At 35.6% G+C, this 21,133-nt stretch overlaps 1 protein-coding gene across 6 annotated transcripts in view; it reads left to right on the forward strand.

Moving 5' to 3' along the window:
- The window catches only part of LOC110995424 (ras-associated and pleckstrin homology domains-containing protein 1), a 93,466-nt gene that overhangs the window by 50,873 nt on the left and 21,460 nt on the right, over window positions 1-21,133 (forward strand). For 2 of the 6 annotated variants that reach the window (XR_006751163.1, XM_045633950.1), the window contains exons 1-12: window positions 6,921-7,381; window positions 9,933-10,119; window positions 11,621-11,751; window positions 12,434-12,523; window positions 13,223-13,457; window positions 14,036-14,185; window positions 14,396-14,575; window positions 14,796-15,043; window positions 17,556-17,648; window positions 18,154-18,260; window positions 19,133-19,224; window positions 20,623-20,859. Coding sequence is in view for 5 of the 6 variants with exons in the window: in XM_045633950.1 (XP_045489906.1) it covers window positions 7,259-7,381; window positions 9,933-10,119; window positions 11,621-11,751; window positions 12,434-12,523; window positions 13,223-13,457; window positions 14,036-14,185; window positions 14,396-14,575; window positions 14,796-15,043; window positions 17,556-17,648; window positions 18,154-18,260; window positions 19,133-19,224; window positions 20,623-20,859 (1,873 nt within the window). In the remaining variant the exon portion in view is untranslated. Of the gene's footprint in view, window positions 1-6,837; window positions 7,382-9,932; window positions 10,120-11,620; window positions 11,752-12,433; window positions 12,524-13,222; window positions 13,458-14,035; window positions 14,186-14,395; window positions 14,576-14,795; window positions 15,044-17,555; window positions 17,649-18,153; window positions 18,261-19,132; window positions 19,225-20,622; window positions 20,860-21,133 lie in introns of those variants that run through there. The other 4 variants (XM_045633951.1, XM_045633954.1, XM_045633952.1 and 1 more) reach the window with 4 other exon arrangements.

The raw sequence follows: 21,133 nt of genomic DNA on the forward strand, positions 1-21,133 counted from the left end.
CGACTCGAAAAGACTTTTTGTCTTTGCGCGCATTTAACCTTCGTTAAACATCGTGAGGAAAGTCTAGCCGACAGGCTGACCTACTTGCCTATTAGATAAATAATCATGCAACAGAAACAGAAGTCTTATGCCCAAACCTCACACTGTAGTAGCGCCACTGGTTTTTAAGAATTGATAAATATGGATGTGTTCATTATTTTATTACAGATTTTATTCTAGTTACATAATTTTGACACTATAATTAACTCAATAGATAATTAATGTGTATAATATACAAGTATATACATCAGCTTTCGCCCATGAAGGATTTCCGATCATTGGTACAGAACAGAGATAGGATAACAAGAAAAAATATATAACAAAATTAAAAATGTCTATATTTTCTACATTTGTAAACGGGCTTACTTATTATATAAAAATATTTAATTAATGTATACATAACGGTCCCTACGATCCCATACACAACATTTGAAATAACTCTATAAAGTCACGTCGCGAGAATAAGATTTTGCATGAGTGCAGTTTTGTCCGTAGTTTGTCTTCCATCTGCCGATGGCAGGTGTTCTCGCCACCTGACAACTACTTTTTACATACGCCCGCATCGCCGGAAGCTTACGTGTGCCTCAGATTGTTTAAACGATACTATTTATACATTTTGGGAACACAGTGTTAATCGCTAACAGTGGATATTTAAGCTCGTTTACGGAATTTGGTCGTTTTTAAAGCAAATGTCTAAATGTCTCAACTATTTGTATACTATACTGTACATTTGTTAACTTAAAAACTTCTGTAGCGATTATATTAGAATGCTGTTATATCGGTGTAAGATTGCATTTTTTTTATTGTATGGCGAGATATTTTCGCCAGTTTTACGGGCTCGAATAAAAGATATTAATCATTATTAATAAAATAGATACAAAATAGCGGACTAAAAATAAAATTAAAACGGACGGGTCATATGATGATAGAAAAGAGGCAAACATGGAAAGTAATGATAATGGAGTGGTTCCCACTAAGGGGGAAACGAAAGAGAGGCAGGCAGATAAGACGGTGTGAGGACAGTAAAAAAGGTAGCGGGTCCAATGTAGATATTAAACGTTATAGAACACCACCATAACAATAAATACTCTCAATTAAGTCGATCTTTATATTATGTTTTCAAGTGCCTATACCTATAAGACACTCACGAATCAAGCAAACTTCTTAATTAAAAACTACTTAAATTTTGACTCAATATGACTGTTTCTTAATGCTCTTGTACTTTACCGGTTCTAAACATAATTTACTGTAAAGTACATATACATTAATTACATTTGCATTGCTCATCATAGCAGTGAATCATAAAATTGTGTTACATCCTACGTTGTTCAAACTATTATTAATCCATATATGATTTATTATAAGTGTTAGGTTAAGAAGCTAAGCCATGGCCTTTGAGGCTCGCGATCAGACAGATATGGGATCGGTCTGTCACACGTGTTTGTTGTCACTATAGTAGGGGAGCCCAAGAGGGGATTTCGGGATTTACTGAAGCGCGGCAGATTAATATACAGGGGGATACCTTGTACCCGGTTAAGTACCTCCACCAAATATGAGGCCCATATATAAGGCCGCCCGTGAAGGATACAGGATCAGATTAGTAAAAAAAAATTGATCATCAGACATTCTCGAGCGCGTCAGATTAAGGTAGTGTGAGTTAATCACATCCTAAAAAGTGTATATTCCACTAATCTGACAATTTGAGAGTGACGTAAAGAGAGGGGAGGGCAGCAAAGTTGTAAAAAAAAAACGTCATCTTGACATTCTCGAGCGTAGCTAATTTTTTTTTTATTTTGAATGAAATAATTCAAGAATATTGAAAAATATATAATCTGACGATTTCCGCAAGCCGAAATAACAAAATTTCGTCGATAAAGTTCGTACGATAAACGCGTGCAGCTGCGTGATGCATACATTTCCTTCTCCGCGTTTCCCTCAAAATTAGATTTCATGTGAATTTGAACCGATTCGGACCGATAGATTTTGAGAAATTTTGAAAAATCCAAAAAAATAACAATTTGTTTTTTTGAAAGTGTTTTTTTGCAATAACTTTTAAACGGCTTTATCCATCAACTTCAACAAACTAATCCACCTTTAAGCTTGAAAAACGACGTCGATCGCCACCAAATTGGTCAAAATCGGTTGATTCGTTCGAGAGATATCGTGAACGAAAGAAAACCGAAAAAAGTGTTTCTATCACATAACTTCGACATTTCATATCGGATTATCATTTTTGATGAAAGTAAATAATTAGAGCTTAAAAAATGCGTCGATCGCCGTCAACCGCGGGAAAATTGCTTGATCCATTCAAAAGTTATTGGGGTTTGAAAATTTCAAAAATAGTGTTCTATGAAACTTCTATCAGACTTTCGAGCTGGGAGAACTCAAACACATACAAATATTATTTCTTTGAACTCAGCGAGCTCATAAGTACAATTTTAAGCGCCCAGGAATGGAATTGCAGGGATGGCCTTTAGGGTGAACCGTTTTTCTAATATTTTTTTTGTCAGATCAGGCAAATCCCTCTAGATAATCGTCAGATTATGAGACAGTATGTTTAGAATATAAATCTGAACCATATATATCTTAATCTGACGCGCTCGAGTATTTCAAAATGGCGAATTTTTTTTGCACATTATAATAATGGCTGCGAGTTTGCGTCATATCGAAATCGTCAGATTATTGAATGAGAACTTTTTTTTTGGTGCACTTAACACCCCCTTAGAAAATCTGACGCGCTCGATTAAATTTTTTTTTTTTTTCATTTTTAACCCTTACGTACAGCCACCCCCATCATGCAAATGATCAGATTAACATACGTATATTATTAAAAATACGTAGGACATTGATGCTATCAATATCTGACGCGCTCGAGTATGTCCATGCAACAGTTTTTTTTTACATATTTAAACATCTATAGCCGCTTTCCCCACCGATGAAAAGGTATATATCATATAACATTTTTTTCTTCCTATCATCTAAGCTTTGCAACCCAATAGGTCTCCACGACGCTCGAGTAAATCCCCATTTAGCATCGTGGGCTCCCCTACCACTACATAGTATAAAACCAAGTCGCTTTCTCTGTCCCTATGTCCCTTTGTATGCTTAAATCTTTGAAACTACGCAACAGATTTTGATGCGGTGCATCCATTAAATAGTGGAGAAGTACTATTATTTTTGAGGTTTCTAATGTGATGTCGTAAATAATTACATTTTTTCCGCTTACATTGCAAACGCAGGCTGAACCCTACGAGTTTTATCAAAATAATGTACTAAGTACTGTATACATTGAAAAGGTCTACAGAAAATTCCGTAATGGTATATGTCTATCTCTTATGGATAACCCACAATAACTTTTTTTTGTCATTTACTTTTTACGACAAATAATGGCTAATTTTCGAAGCGATTTTAACCAATACAGCATTAATCCTTAACCAATTAAATGCCTTGAATACATTGTTCATTTAATATAGATCTATACAGCCCATTACAGCTTATTTAACAGCGATCGAACGCGTATATTATCGGAGCTTTCCAGCGACGGAAATAACAATACATAATAAAAACCTGCTTTTCATCAGCATCATCATCACGACATAGTATAAAACAAAGTCGCTTTCTCTGTCCCTATGTCCCTTTGTATGCTTAAATCTTTGAAACTACGCAACAGATTTTGATCCGGTTTTTAATAGATAGAGTGATTCAAGAGGAAGGTTTATATGTATAACAACATCCATTAAATAGTGGAGAAATACTGTTATTTTTAAGGTTTCTAATGTGATGTCGTAAATAATTACATTTTTTCCGCTTACATTGCAAACGCAGGCTGAACCCTATGAGTTTTATCAAAATAATGTACCTACTGAGTATTGTATACATTGAAAAGGTCTACAGAAAAGTCCGTGATGATAAATGTCTATCTCTTATGGATAACCCACATTTTTATATACAACGTTCACAGATTTTCTGTAGTGTATTTAGTATCAGCATTGCACCCGTGCGAAGCCGGGCCGCTAGTTGTTTAATAATAATCAGTGGCGCTACAACCTCTTTAGGTCTTGGCCTCAGATATCTGAATCTGTTTCATGATCATTTTTAAATCTAATAGGCAAGTAGGTGATCAGCCTTCAGTGCCTGACACACAGCGTCGACTTTTTGGGTCTAAGACATGTCGGTTTCCTCACGGTGTTTTCCTTCACCGTTCGAGCAAATGTTAAATGCGCACATAGAAAGAAAGTCCATTGGTGCACAGCTCGGGATCGAACCTACGATCTGAGAGTCACGGTATGAGAGTCGCCCGCTGAAGCCACTAGGCCAACACTGCTCTCTCTCGCTTTGTTGTTGTTTGTCACATTTAATTTTGTATTCTAATTTTCTTGTATGTATCAGTGTGCTGGTTGGTTACAAGTTATAAATAAACATTGTCAATATTGCCTTTTGCTACCTTTAAGAGTTTAAGGGTCTGTTTCACAATGTCCGGATAAGTTACAAATAAGCTATTGATTAATTACTGGTAGGATAAACAGTATTTTTGCGTTTCACGACTGTCAGATAGCGCTATTTGTCATGAAATGCGATGTATCTTATTCGGAACGTTTTCTTTCTTTCTTCGAATATTTTATGTTTAATAATATAAAAGTTAATCTTTCGAATAATTTATGTGTTGCATAGCTATTTGGTACTTTATCCATACATTGTGAAACAGGCCCTTAGTAACTTTTAACATTTCTTACAAAGTTAACAATAGTTAATTTAATTTTCAAGATTGAAAAACTAAGTTAAGTGAACTTTTTAAAAAAGGTTTTCTTGTTATGCTTGTCTCGTTGTGTTTTGCTTGTTATGGCTTTTTTAACAGAAATAGCACGCATTCAAGCGTTGCGTTTTTGTTAAAAGGAGGTTGTCGTAATTTTTTACTGCATTACATTTTCACGAGGAGTTTTTGATGCAATAAATGTTATAGGTTATTGTACAAACTTTTCAGAATGATTCCTATACGACCTTCGTCAATTGATTGACCAGATCGCCTACGTTCAAATGTTCCGTCCCAAGACGGAGAACAAGGCATAGTTTCTTCGGTTAATAAAACTAAAATAAGATTTGATCGTAACGCCCCCATAAATAGAATGTATATATTTTAAAAATAGTATACAAATTTATTTACGAGTGTTTTCTTATGGGTGGTATAGAAATGTGTAAGGTTAACATTAACATAATCTCGCACCAACTCTAGGTCTTCGTCAACCGCTTCTTCCTCGTATTCTGGCGATACTGGCCCGAAAAGATCTCTAACGAGCAACTTTGGGAGTGTGATAATCTCCGAAGAGATTCCAATTATATTCCCAAATAGGCGTTTGGAACCCGCAAGGAAAGTGCAAACGGCGTCGTACATGTGGTTAAGTTTACGTTTGGTTTTGTAATTTTTATATTTATAGTATTATTTATATGTATTTACTAGATACCTAAATAAAAAAGATATTCCTTATTTATAAGGAATAGTGAATGGCGATAGGTTAGAACGTATAAGGAAACAAACTAGTCAAGGTTAGCGTCAATGCTCCATTTTTTAATGCATTTCATTATGCCGTTCTTTAAATTTAGTCCAGTCACTCAAATAAAAAAAAACATCTGTATTAAGTATTGTAATAGTTATTCTTTGGGCGAGGAAGGACCAGCTCTTGGGCCACCGGTATTTTCCTTTATATTCATAGTAAATAGGCTTGACCGATGTTATGTATAAGTAAGTAAGTGATTAGGATATTATTTATTTATTAAATTTACCACATTACACATATATAACTAAATCTACGACATATTTTACAAAATCTTCCATCTAAACTGTATGACATTTAAGTAAACATAAATGTTACATAATAAATTACCAGAAATTTTTACTAAATGAGAAATAAATCATCAGCAAAACAGTGAATTAGGTTCGAAACTGGCACCCAACGATGCTTTCTCTAAAACCAATCAGCCCACTACCGAATTCATCCAGCTCCGAATAAGCTCTTCTGTTAAAATCGCGAAGAATTCGAACGGAGATGCCTGGACTCCTAGGTTGGTTTTGGCAGAAGGAATTTGGAAAATATTTCTGATTTTAGACCTGGGGACCTGGGACCTGGGGACCTTTGAATAGCTTATAAAAGGTTTTAGGTGAATGAAGTACAATAATAATAAAAATATATAATAAAAATGTACTACTAGGCCCCTCTTATACTCTATTCACAATATTCATAGAATTTATTCTAACTCAAATAATAATACAATTTAAAATTTCTGTGAATCGAAATCGTTACTCGCCAGTCACCAACTCAACACCCTTAATTTTATGACAGAAATTCGGGAGTGGCGGGAAGTGGGGCGCGGGCGAAAATGCCGCCCGGGGTTGTGACTCGCCGTACGCACTACGCACGCACTCCTCCGCAATGTAGTGTTACCGTTTATTCATATTTTACCGAATTATTAAAGAGTATAATAAACAATATTGCTTTAGTTAACACATTTTATAATGCCGCAATACAAATTTAGCTATTATGAGAGGTTGAAATAGGTACCTTAAATACTAGTAAATTTAGAGGAATGTGTAGTAGCTAAAGTCAATAATATTGTTTCCAATTACTACTTATATATTTTCTGATACTTGTTACAACATCAACACAGCGGTCCTCACATGGCTATTTTGCGTTTTACAACTGGCAACACAGTTTCCATGTGCCGTTTCAAACTTCTTGCCATCATTCGCCGGGCGCGCTTGTCGTAACACGTGACGGGTTAGCATTTAGCGCGCGACCCGCGTCTTCGCCGGTCTTCAGAGCTTCGGGCTCGGGCCTCGGGCTTATGATCTCTCTGTCCCACGTCAAGTTGCGGGACAACTTCCTCCCCTCCCCCTGCCCCGCGCCGACACCGTATTACAACTTTAGTTTTATCGAAGTCGCTGCGTACCGAGCACGCTACCCGTTTACGATCCCCTTTTGTTCTGCTACACTTATATCGATTGTGAAAACGAAAGTTTTGCAAATATTGACAATATAGTGAATGGGCCGAGGTCAACTAGTGGTAAACCAAAGAACTTGAACCTAAAAACAGTGTGTTTTTGTCATTCTCGAACGCTCTACTGAGGAAGTTCTTCCGTGATTTATGAAAAAGCTTGGGATAACGGAGCTTTTATTATCCGCTGTGCGGTGACTCATCGAGTGCAATGTGATTTCATGAACGAGAAATGATGGACGTAGTGAGTGAGTCTAGCAAGTGGCGTGGAGGGTTCCTCTCCACAATAAACAGAAGCTTTCGCCTCAAAAAGTTGAATTCTCCTGTAGAAAACAAGACCATTGAAATGCCTACGGTGAGTAGAGTCACGGCGCCGGTCTGGCGCCAGATCTCCCAGCAGCTAGCCTATATTATAATATACGATAGCTCTCTACTTAACTTGTAGTGAAAGCCGAGTATTTTTAGAACGCAGGGTTAGATAAAACGTCTATTTCCTGGCTCTTGGCTGGTTACATGCGTCGTATTGTTGTAAATATATTCCTTGCATAATTAAAGTCAAAGGTTCATTGTTCTAAAGACAATGCGTCCTGGCTGTTTTAGGATGTTGTCATTGTGTGTGTAATTAATTCTTAACGCATTAGGCTGTTGGCTGTGTGCGACTCAATATTTATGGTTTTAGATTAATACCTGGGTCCTGGGGCTCTGCTCTGGGGATCATGTGTGCTTGACGTGTTGGTAATAATTTATTAGAATTTTAAACCTTACAGTTCTGTCATCGGAAGGACGAGTTCTTTTTTTAATTGTAATATAAAAGTTATCTATATTAATTGCATATGTGTGGTCTTCATAATACATTTTTTGCCTTGCTGACCTTGGGTTACATTTGCTACGGCCAAAACATATTATTCATAAAAAAATAACGATCCCAATTGCGGTACAATTGGGTTCGTTATTTTTTTTTATGAATTATATACATTATGTTATTTTCATCATTCATCAGTCTGTTTACAGAAGTAGACAAAAAAGTACTTTAAGACTGCATTTAGACTGATTTGTTTCTCTCAAAAAGGAAAAAGGGGAACTTAGCCTATTCCTCGTGGGTTTTTTTTATCACAATGAGATGTTATCAGTGTTGTTTTAGAAAAATACGATTCGCAATAGTTTAAATAAGAAAGTTATTATACGATAATATGATACTGATACGGACAGTTCTCTTATAGACATTCAATACGTCGAACTCATAAATAAACGCTAGCTTTCTTAGTATCATCACAGACACAGTCAAGGGTGTTATATTTTAAAATATAACACCCATGTTAAGTACCGAAATTCTAAATTCAATTCTTGAAGGAATTGGCCTTGGCACCTCCTTTCCAATTAACAAAGTAATTAAGAACAATCAAAAGTGCGTGCGTCTCAATTAAATTTTGAATATATTTTCTTCTCGCGTCTTCTCTTGAAATCGTATGGCTACCGATTATAAAAGTTAGGTACATGTGTTCGGTACATGGTCAAAAAATTATCAAACACAAAAACATTTGTTACAAAACACAACTTATTTAAACGAGTCAATTCTCATATTCGAAAAGTAATTGTTACTCGTTACAACTACGTCTCAAATTCCCAAAAAGTAATAATTCAAATGTCCGGTACATTTCTATCGAAATATTGCTTTACGTCCGAGGGGACAAGGTGAATCGCTTCACAGAATCAGGTTAGCGTGTTCTTATCTATAGCACTTATCTTTGCAAAGTATTGCACTGCAGAACCATTGTGTGAACATGGCGGCCGCAAACCAGCATCGTAAATAAATAATTACACATTTTAAACAGCTAAATGTTCAGGACGCCTAAATATTAACTGCAGTTAGAAAAAAAGAAGATTTTTTTTATTATACGTAAAAAAGGGATGTTTTATTAAAAAAGTACACTAGCTAAATTCTACAACACATTTGATCATTGAACTATTGTTGCACAGGAATATTTTTTTCTGTTGAAGTATAGGACTGATTGAGATGTTGTTTATTAAGATTGTAACTGAATGTATACCTAACGTTTTAAAACGTCATTTTTGACGACCTTTATTTATTTAAAAAACTTACAGATTACTTAATAACTAACTGAATAGAAGCGCCAATTACAAGGTTTAATGACTTCACAATAATATGAGAGAGGGAATACGTGTAGGGTTTGGTTGTGTATTTGTGTGTGTGTAACTTAACCCTAAATATGTACATAAAGTTAGGCTTTAGTATATACATATATATATATATATAATATAATATGTGTATATATATATATATATATACGATACGATACACGATAATATGCAAAAACATATAGAAATCCAGACTTCATTTCTATCACCTAATCGTAAATATATATATTATCAACATTATAAGGTTAATATTTATCGACTTGAGACAACGAAAATTATAAATAACTATGTACTTTAAGTTGTTATTGTACTTCTAAACTCAGTCAATTATAATCCTGAGCAAAAGCTCCTTTAACTTTGAAAACAATTCATGAGCAAGCAAGTTGGTTTCAAATTCTGTGTTGTGTTTATGTTTATATTAATTAATAATAAATATTAACGTCAACATAAATATTGACAAAAGGCAAAATAATACTGACAATTGTTATTATATTAGAAGATGTTTCAGTAGACTGTTTACTCAAAATATTGTCTAGAATCTAGAATTACTTACAATATATTTTACACATATTATTACGATATGTATGAAATATATTTAGTATTCAACATTTGTATGATGTCGTGGCCTGTAGGTTAAATTAACAATCTCTATCAAAACTATTATCATATTTATATCTTTGCATTATTTGGCCATTATTTTGTATAACTTATACATAAGATAAAAGTTTAAAGTTATGTTTGTATTTTAGGGTCTCAATTCATCCACTGAAGCTTCAAGTATGCGTCCCCTGGAGATCGTAGCTCCAAGAATAGACACATATCGGTTCTCCATGGCCAATCTTGAAGAGACCCAGGATGCTGATCTGGATGCCATCCTTGGGGAGCTATGTGCGTTAGACTCGGAGTACGACGAGGAACTGTCCAGGGTATCTGCAGGTAATATATTATAATTATTCAATGTCTAGTACTCGCTGGCACGAGGAAGGTGGCACTTTTATTAGAAGGCTTTTGTTCTCCACGTATTCTCAGTGACAAGCTGGCTTGGATGATCAGAAACATGAATTTGAAAGAGTTGTTGTTCTATGATGGTGTCGTCAGGCGGGGCTTCTAGTTGGAAGTTACTGGTTTTAATTTGCTTTAGATTCCTGTTGTTAAGCTAAATGTTTTACGACTTGGTTTCTGTGAGAGATTGTTTGGTTGGGACTCAGGGTAGTGATAATTAGGGGGTACAGACACGAAGTGTAGACTGGAATGTCAGTTTATTTGATCGGATGAGCTTACTTATATAGCTTGCTTATTTCTAGTCATAGCTTTCCTTTTCTTTTATTCCCAATAGTAAAGGAATTTAGGCTATTATATTCTTATCTCTCAGACCTTATGTGATTTCTTTTTACGATAGCTACCTAAGGATAGCTATCAATTGCAATTTTTGTGGATGATGGCGATCTTCTTCCTCAAGGTTCTTTAAATTGGTCTTGCCTTTAATATTTTTTTTTTAATTTTAACGATATACAATCAGCATCTTGGCTTTTATCAGATTTCATGAAATGGTGACAATTAGGGAATGAAATCCAATATTTTTTTCCCTTCATAACAATGCAATCTATTTAGACTGCGGCAAGATTCTTCTTATTCAGGTGAAACTTTAATTCCTTCCTCGAGCGTGGTGATTCCCAAATATTTATGGAATTCAGCTTTTCTCGCTGATCACAGCGCACCGCTCATATTTCGTAGTGTTTTATTTTGTAACCGCTGCAGGATTTTGATATTAAAGCGGCTTGCTAACCTTCAGTGCTATATCCCATAGGACCATATTAGTTTTATTAGAGTTTTGTAAGTTTAGCGTTTAGACAGTTACAATAGCATGCTCCTTGTTAGCTTATATACGGTCTTGCCATGTCAAGCGTTTGTCCAAGTCCTATTCCTAAATATTCGGCTGTAGTTCGTTTTGGCAAAACATTTCTATTGCAGATGACATATAAATTGATAAATATAAACACCTCTTCTTCCATTGCCTTTAGCTTTCTCCGCCTCATTAATTCCAAAAAACATGGAACAACATACGTGCGTTACAATATAAAGTAAAGGCAATATCCACAGACTCTGACATATTGACGTCTAGTGCCCTCTAGCGTCTAGGTTCATAAACAGATATAGATCACTGGATGCGGATTGGTTACACAATAGAAAAGTGGATTAAAGTTTTTGCGTTGCCAGTAGATGTCTCTTATTCGTATTTATGCTTAAATGTTGGCTTGTCACTCATTGACAGATAATATATATATAATATTTTATCGTTGATAATGTGGGTAGTTGAGTATTTTTTATAAAATTAACGATTATAATTTTTTCAAAATGACAGTACTGTACTTAAGGTGGTGAAGTCCGTCAATTAATTGATCGATGCAGCATATTAAAATTTCTAATTATTTTATAGATTTCTCAACGACTTCAAAAGACCGAGTGGACGGAGAAGTTCCCCAGCGTCAGGACATCAAGGAGACAGATGGTGCCTCGCACATAACAAGAACGGACTCGCCTGACAACGACTCCGCCTTTAGTGATACGGTCAGTACAATCTTAATATATATAAATATCGTGTCACAATGTTTGTCCTCAATGGACTCCTAAACCACTTAACCGATTATAATAAAATTCGCACACCATGTGCAGTTCGATCCAACTTGAGAGATAGGATAGGTAAGACTTTATATTATATAGACTTTTTAAGAATTATAGTCGCAATTTTATTTTATTGCAAATTAATTGTTTATTATTTGATACAATTCTAACAGATGGCGCTGAGTTAAAGGTAGTTTAGTTTAGGTCCGTGTCGTGGTACCAACGTTTCACATAAGTTCTCCTACGGTTTCCCTTGATAAATTTACTACTATGTAATATAACAAAAACCTTAGCCACAGCAACGCTTGGCCGAGTCTGCTACTTGCTAGTAGCTTATAAATTAAAATAATGATTATGCTGAGTCATTGGTGGAGTACCGACGAACTTATAGTACGGAGGAGTACGGATGTTCTTGGGCATTAGTTAAAAAGTTCTAAGTGAAGCTCCAATACATTAATAATGACCTAAGATTATTCAATGTGGAATAATAAACAAATTCAATATTCGGTTTTCAAGGCAAACATTTTCTACTCTGCCATGAGAAGTACAATACATTAAAGGGGTTTTTTTTGTATGTTGTATAGTGACTTTTAATTTATTTATAATGTTTAAGCATTTACTTTATCAGGTTTCAATGCTCTCGAGCGAGTCGTCGGCTTCTAGCAGTGCCAGTTCGAAATGCAAGCCTATGAAACTTACCCTTCATACCCATCAAAAGGTAAATTTAAAAGATCGTTATTTATTAAATTCGCTTTGTGTTCTTAATATTTATTTTATAGTTTAAAATTTTGTTGCGCCAGCTTTGGTTATAACTAAAAATGTGGCATATATAAAAAAATAAAATGGTTAAATATACATAGACAGAAAGTGCATCAGTGCATAGCCGGGCACCAAGTCGGGTTACATTGTAATAAAAAACATAATGTAAGCGTTAATATTGTATTAAGACAATTAGATTCTTTCATTCTCGTTTGTCTGACTTAACAAATGTTTTGTTTAAGAACGACGGCTTCGTTCTTTCAATAGTACGTTTATGGCATAGTTTTTTTTTAGTCCGGGATTTCGCAGTTCTCCCTGCAAAAATAGTCAATCGCGTAGCATATAAGCTTGATAAATATGTATTGCTTGTATATTTATTATAAACCTGCTCCTGTCACACAACAGAAGACGAAATATTTTGCTTTTAGCGCCATTATAGACAAGGCTCATATTCCATATATCAAGTTACATAGTAGTCAGTAGCTCTTGTTAAATCCTTCAGTAAACACAATATGTAGAAAATACATTTAGCTTTTATGTTCTGGTATATGTGTCTTATAAAGATGAACTCAGGTTATTAGAAAATATCTCGGCTTTGTGGCTCAATTTTTTATTTTGGCACGTCACAAAATCGCTTAGTATATACTCAAACTTACAGGGTTCCCTTTATCAACAGAAGGCCGATAAAATAAAAATGGCTTTGGAACGAATGAGAGAGGCAAACGTGAAGAAACTTTTTATCAAGGCCTTTTCTAATGACGGGTCATCGAAGAGCCTTTTGGTGGACGAAAAAATGACGTGTGGCTACGTCACTAGGTTGCTCGCTGACAAAAATCACGTGCCCATGGAGCCTAAGTATGCGATCGTTGAGCAGCTCCCAGATTTGCACATGGGTAAGTTATTGTTATGAGAGGATTGCCTGCAGCAACTGTTAACACAGTTATTTATACCCATGTTATTATTCATATAATCAGTGCAATACAGTGCAAATTTAAAAAACGAGTTCAACAATCGTCAATTATTACAAACTATCGAACTATTTTTTTTAAATACAACCATAATATGTAAAATGTCTTTAACAATTCAACAATACATATTTCATACGACTCGACTTCTTCTAATTTCCACTAATCTAAACGTATACGTTCCTTAGTACTGCAGAATTGATTAACGTTCTATGCCTTACACAGAGAGAAGTATGTATGTGATTAGAATAGAATGCCTGGAAGAGATCGCTTGTTAGCGATAGGGCCACCCGTTGCATCCCTTGTAAATTATATGTATTGTGTGATTTGTGTTTCTTTCTAGCAACGAAGTGTGAATAAAATAAAATAAATAAATAAGTGCTTCGTTGTAGTATAGACAAATCGCGTTATATGTCTCAAAACTTGCAACTTACTGAGCAGGCTTGCAACTTACTAGAATGGACATTTCATTTCATTTTCATATAAAACTCATAATGTTATTTCAGAACGTGTGTACGAAGACCACGAAATGCTGGTGGACAACCTAATGCTATGGACCAGAGAGTCGAAGAACAAAATACTGTTTGCAGAGCGACCAGAGAAAAATTTGCTTTTTCAAACACCAGAAAAGTTTCTACTTAGCGAAGATGACCGAGGTGCTTTTTTATATAAGACCAATTTATTTTACCCCAAAATTGTTTAACGGCAAAATTCTACGCGCCGACACTTTCTTTTCCATGATATAAATGAGGAAAAAAATATATTAACGTCCAGAGGGATTATTATGTCTAAAGTGGAGATGCAAACATATCTCTCAGTTCATTTCTAAGCTCCTAAATCCAGGTATCACAATATTTTTTCAACAGGTTGGTCCAGCGACCACGACGATAATTTACGACAAGTCATCATCGACGAATTCTTTGGCCAAAGCAGCACAACTCCATCAATTTCGGGACATACTGTACCACCCATGGAAGGCTTTCTCTATCTGAAAAGTGACGCTAAAAAGGGATGGAAGAAGTACTACTTCGTACTTAGACCTTCTGGTTAGTATGTTTATATATTGCCCTGCGAGATAGCTCATGCGAATGTTATGCTATTGGCTGAGGTTTAAATATATATGCGTCTCAGCCTATTGGCACTGTTAATAAGTTGATATATGCAAAATTATTTCTTGTCTATAGATATTTATTTGTCCTTATTGTAATCACACCTTTGTATAGTGACTCTAAACGTTTTCTAAACAATATTGGTTATTTTGTCTAGGCCTATACTATGTGCCGAAAGACAAGGTGAAAACGTTGAAGGAGCTGGTGTGTCTGACGACATTCGACAATAACGAAGTATACGTTGGTGTTAATTGGAAGAAGAAGTATAAATCGCCAACTGATTTTTGCTTCGCCATCAAGCATCCGAGACTGCAGCAACCGAAGAGTGTGAAATTCATTAAGTTCCTCTGCGCTGATGACCAGCAGACATTGGATAGGTGGATTACAGCGATGAGAATAGCTAAAGTAAGTTTTTATTTATGTCATAGTAGTACCGGGCAACAAATGCCCTGATTTCAATTTGTCGAGTTAAAAACACTTCAGTTCATCTCAAACGTGTTCGGACTTTGGAAGGACTTGATTGATTTGATAATGCCATTGAATAAATAAATTGTATATAGTGTAAAATCTTTATTACGATACTCTAGGGACTGTGCATATTTTGACGTTATAAAGACTTCTGGTTAAATGGCAAGAAAAAGAAGAGTATAGCAGACGAGTATTAGTAATTATACGTATAAAAATCAATTATTATTTTAACGCTATTGCGTATAGACTACAGTGGAGGTGGCCTTTACGGGAGAGAATTCCAGATACATACTAACTGTTAAAAATATTTACATACATACACATAGAATAATCTGATATAAGTGGATCAGGAAATAATTTAAGACTAAAAATAAAAAAAATAAAATACCATTGCGTATAGACTGTTATTTTCGTCTGACATCATTTGCTGCATCTGAATGTTTATGAGAAACTAACACCCATACCCAATAACCAATCTCAATTAACTTTTGACCACACACCTTAATCCAAATATTGATAAACGAATGCCAATAACCAATCGACGGATTGTAATAGCCATCTGTCGATATTAGTAGCGGCACGAAACTCTAGCGCTGACCGTTATTGCGCAGAAGTAAAAAATAAGCTAGCTGAAGGGGGTTAGCGGAATGAAGAGCGTCGATTGGCTCTCCAGTCGCATTCCGGCCCCCGCACCACAGTACACATGCGCAGCAATCCCCTCCACGTATCGGCCAGCGCTAGACTTACGTGCCTATAGTAATACAAGCTATCCATTGTAGGTCCTTTTTATGGATATAGTTCAACTGTTCCAATATCCCATCTTAAATTTTTAAAATAATTAAAAAGCAATATGATATGTTTTAAACATAGATATGTATATTTTAATACTATTTGTACGGTTTTATTTGGTTTATATTGATTAACGGATATGAGTGTAAAGAGCGAAGAGATTTCATTCTATCCGTCGCCAAAAATTGATGGTCTTCGTAGAGTTTGGGTCATTGAGATGCAGATAGGAGATCGATCGACTTGCACGGTCTGATCTCAGATTAGAAACAGTGGTTTAATTTTTGGGTTCAAGCGTAAGAATATCATAACGTGTAGATATCCGTAACTCCTTTTAACAACAGTCTGTCTCATGTGTTAGCCATTCCGCAAATAACGCGATAATAGAACGTACACAGCTCCGCAATTTTAACTAATTTTGGCAATTTAGAAAGTACTTTTTATTGAGTTTATCATTATATATATGGTAGAGCGGCTGAACCGAAGCCGAGTGATTTCGATGCTATTGGGCCCTTATTGTTAAATCGAGTAACGTTACATGGAGTTTACACTGCATTTAGAGTTAAGTCTGCCATAAGATAGCAATAAAGCGAACAAATATTTCAATTTAACGTGAAAAGATATAAATAAAATAGTATATTTCATTACAAGTGCGGAAAGCCTGTCATTGCAAAGAGTTTCGGCTAATGTCTACCCGAGCCGAGGCGCAGCCGAAGGTGAGGGTTGACAGTCGGGACAAGTTGCAATGACGGTACCGCACGTGTACTGAACAACTATTTTTAATACAGTTGCTCAAAAAGTGGCATATTGCAGGGAGGTATAGCGTTCGGAAAGTGGGCTATTACACACTCGTGCTTTTTCTTTGCCATTCCCGCACTCGTGCGTTTTCTTTGCCAATTGTCAAAACAATGTGTATTAAAAAGAAAAAAACAACCACGAAGGTTTTATTAAAAAGATTCATAGAAGTTTTTATGATATATGATTTCTAAATATTATAATAATTGGATTCAATAAGTTCGGTTAGGTTTCTTTTTATTTCATATCAATTAAAAAAAATATTAAAAAGAATTTTATAATATATGCAAATACGTATTTTTTAAGTTTACTAATAATTGGATTCAATAAGTTAGGTTAGGTTTATTATATTTCATATCAATAAAAAAATATTAAAAAGAAAAAACTAACCATGAAGTTTTTACTAAAAAAAATCACAGAAGTTTTTATGATTCATGCAAATATTTTAAAAAGAAGCTACTATTTGTTTAAATATCAGATTTAATGATTGGACTCAATGAGTTAGTTTTGGTTTTCTTTCAATAAAAATAGTCTACTGAAGAATTGGCTGTATAGGCCAAGTTCCCTTTGCCTACCCAGAATGGGTGAAGAAAAGAAAAAACAAGCTTTGCTCATATTCTTTCGAGTTGAGTTATTTGTTGCACAAAATGAGTAATTTCGACGATATTTTATTTGAATGAATACCACCCGAACGCAGTATAATTGCATAAAATGCTTCGGAGAACAATTTACCGGAAACATATAAGTCGCTACATATCTACGTGCAACGAATTTATTCCGTAGAGAGAATAGAAAAAAAGCAAATAGTTTAATTAAATTGCTTAATTTTTTCGCAACTGTATTAAAAATGTATTTAAACTTATTCCAGCATGGAAGGCAGCTGCTAGAAAACTATAGATCGCTGGTAGAAGAGCTCACTCAAGAAGATTTAGATCACTTGGCTCATGCGCGTTCTTGCTCTGTAAGTTATGCCACATCTCTGACCTACGTTTGTCAATGACTTGAATTTATTTATGAACTCAATTACCAACTTTTTCGATATGTATTACAGAATTCCTTAAATATTAAATTAATTACACTCGGACTACGCATTTACTCTGCTATGTCCAATGTTTGCAGAAGCCAGCTACGACCTGGAGCAACAAACCAATACAAAAATAATGTATTGAAGACGTCCAGGTCGCACCTGGAAGTATTACTGTTAAAAAATTGTAAAATGAATAAGAGACGCGGTGTAGCGCTTGCCTGCAAATAATAGAAAAATCTGTACAAAAAGACGGATATATAATGGTCACGACCTCTGCCTTAAGTATAAATATACCGTCCGTTAGCCGTTTAACCATAAAGATAAAATGCTATGTACAAGTAGATCGTAGGGAAAAAAGGAGAACTTTTCTCTAGCACTTGCGACTACTAGTTCGCGTGAACCCTTACTCTCTTATTAAGGTCATCAATCTTCGTTTCAGATCTCCTCAATACCCACTAAAACCAACAACCCGCCGATGGTAACCAATTCAGTGCAGCCAACATCCAGCAATGCGAGTGTTGCCAATTCCGATATTAGTAGTGGAAGGTTGGTATTAATATTTTCTTGTTCTGTTTGTCAAAACAAGATGGCTTTTAATCGAGTCTGTGGTGACAATTAAAGTTCCTAAATATTATATTTATTCATTTAAATACTGGTTGAAAAGAGTTGAATATTAAAACTCTTGAATAAAGGGTTGGGTGGATTAAGGTTTCAAAAACACCATGGGCGTCCACATTGACTAGAAACGGAAAATATAAGAACTAAGTTATCATGTATAAGGCGGACATTTTATTCTTTGTATGAATAGTGAAAGCAGAACAGTTGCGGAAAAAGCACTTCAAGCACAACAAACTCGACTTAAAACTTCATCTTAAACTAATTATATAAAAATGTCTAAATTTAAGCCCAGCACATTCTATCACTGTTTAAAATATAATATTTGCTTAACCCTGATGTTATATGTATTTTAATTGTTTTAGCACATTTATGCAAGTTGCGAAATGCTGTGCGATTTTATTTGACAAGCTAAGCGTGTACCTTTCATAAGTAATATTTGATATTTTCTGGAATTAGATAAATACAGTAACTCTACTAATTGTTATGGCTAATTGGCGACTCAGTCAAACAAATCAAAATCAGTTCAACAATTCTGTAGAAACATAACAATTTAATTATTAAAGTTCAGATGTTTGTAATACTGTCAGCGTTTCAAAACATAATGGTGATGAGAAATAGAGCTAAATATCAATTGACGCAATACTTGATGCCTCTGCCCTTGTATTCTGAAAACCTAAGCTGTGTTAAGTGAGTTTGTCGATATCCGTTCGAGTTCACAGATGACGCACTTCAGCATTTGGTGGTCGCAAAGGTTTAATGTCAGTTAATAATTTTACAAGAGAGGTTTTCGTTGTCAACAGACATTCCCGCGCTTCGTCATCTAGTTCCAGCGGTTGTCTATCAGATGGAGGCACTGCGTCTGAGAGTGCTTTTGATTGCGAGTTTCCTATGGGTAAGTGTTTTTTAATACTTCTAATTTCAATATGTTGCAACTTAGCAACATTCACTGCTATGCGGTTGACAGCACTGGGATACTCTTTACACTGGCCGGGCAGGTATCTCTTGGTCAGTTGTTGATGAGCACCGGAACAAACTTGTGTCTGAAGTTGATACTCTGCTACGTGGAGTCTCTGACTGGGGAAGACTAAACTTAGTCCAATTTAACCCCAAGAAGACACAAGATTGCGCGTTTTCCGCTAAAAAACACCCTTTGTCGCTACTCCTCTTTTCGAAAACACTCTTTTAAAGCCACAGCCAGCATTGAAATACTTGGCGTTGACATATCGAACGACGTTCAGTTTCGCGGTCACTTGGAGGGAAAGGCTAAATTAGCCTCCAAAAAGCTTGGAGTGCTCAGTATAGCGAGACGGTACTTCACTCCGAGCCACCGCTTGCAACTATATAAAGCGCAAATTCGGCCCCACATGGAGTACTGTTCTCACCTCTGGGCGGAGGCTCCCCAGTACCAGCTCGTTCCACTTGACCGTATTCAACGAAGAACGGTTCGAATCGTCGACGACCAATCTCTCTCCGAGCGGCTTGATCCTTTGGCGTTCTACCGCATCAACCATGGTTGTTCGGCTTAATACCTGCAGCTGAGTTTCATCATCGGACGTCAAAATACGAGATTCTATCCGTATCACCTCGACGTCCGCCGTTTCACAACTGCGCGTTTTTCTAGGCAGTTTCTTGCCGCGCACCACCACTTTGTGGAACCAGCTGCCCAATGAAGTATTTCCGAACCAATTCGTCTTAGGGTCCTTTAAGAAAAGAGCGTACCAATTTTTAAAAGGCCGGCAACGCACTCGCGAGCCCTCTCGCATTGATTGATTGTGTCCATGGGCGGCGGTATCATTTAACATCACGTGAGCATCCTGCCCGTTTGCCCCCTGTTCTATAAAAAAAACACATGTATAAATAATCAAATCTAAAATCAAATATTAATTATAAAACATTTTTATTGACAATAACTATGTCTAATAATAATCGAACTTTCTTATAATCTGAAATGTATAAAATTCTTCCGGTGCTAATCTAAAGAACTCTTCGGCGGAGATGATATCGGTCCAAAAAAAAAAAAAAAAACCACGACTTCTTCCTTCTGCTTCTAGTTAAAGTCCATCCCGCGTAAATTATAATATGAACATTTCAAAATCAGTCAAAAATCATTTATATATATATATAGGTAACATAATGTACACTTATGAACGTCAAAAAAAAGAAATACATATACATTAAATGATTCTTATTTTACATTTACTTCCAGTTCTCAAATCAAGGCCGTAGAAAATCGGTTTGTTTATTCTAAACATCATACCTACTTCGAATTTAATTAAAACTTTCACTATAGGTACAATTAAACGCAAGCCATCGATGAAACCAAACATTCCTTTGACCTGGATGACACGGCAACTTAAAGAAATGGCTGAAAAAGACGAAAGTGAGGGAGGTGACACCAGTACCCTGACCCGAAGACCTCGCCAGAGGGATGATACCCTCAAACGGCACGCAGGTGAGAGCTGGAGCAAACCTGAAAACGAACCAGGAGATTGTAGCACTCTCACCAGAAGGCCTAGACATTCTTTAGGTATGCTATTATTCATTTATGTTTGTTCGCAAATCGGCTCATTTGGACGCCAAAAGATTGTTTTTGTATTTTTATGGCTCGTAAGTAAAAATTTAGGTTAACTAAAGTGATTGCTGTTCTAGACCAAACTACATCTTCCAAATTCCAAAATACTTATGACTCAGATGTATTCTGTATGTCTGAGAATTGGCTACTATTTATCTTTACTTTATTTTTTAGCAATTTTTTTTGTTTTTTTTTTCATGATACAGCATACACGATACGCTACGGTTAA

This window comes from Pieris rapae, chromosome Z (assembly GCF_905147795.1).
Source record: "Pieris rapae chromosome Z, ilPieRapa1.1, whole genome shotgun sequence".
In the NCBI taxonomy this organism is placed as follows: domain Eukaryota; kingdom Metazoa; phylum Arthropoda; class Insecta; order Lepidoptera; family Pieridae; genus Pieris; species Pieris rapae.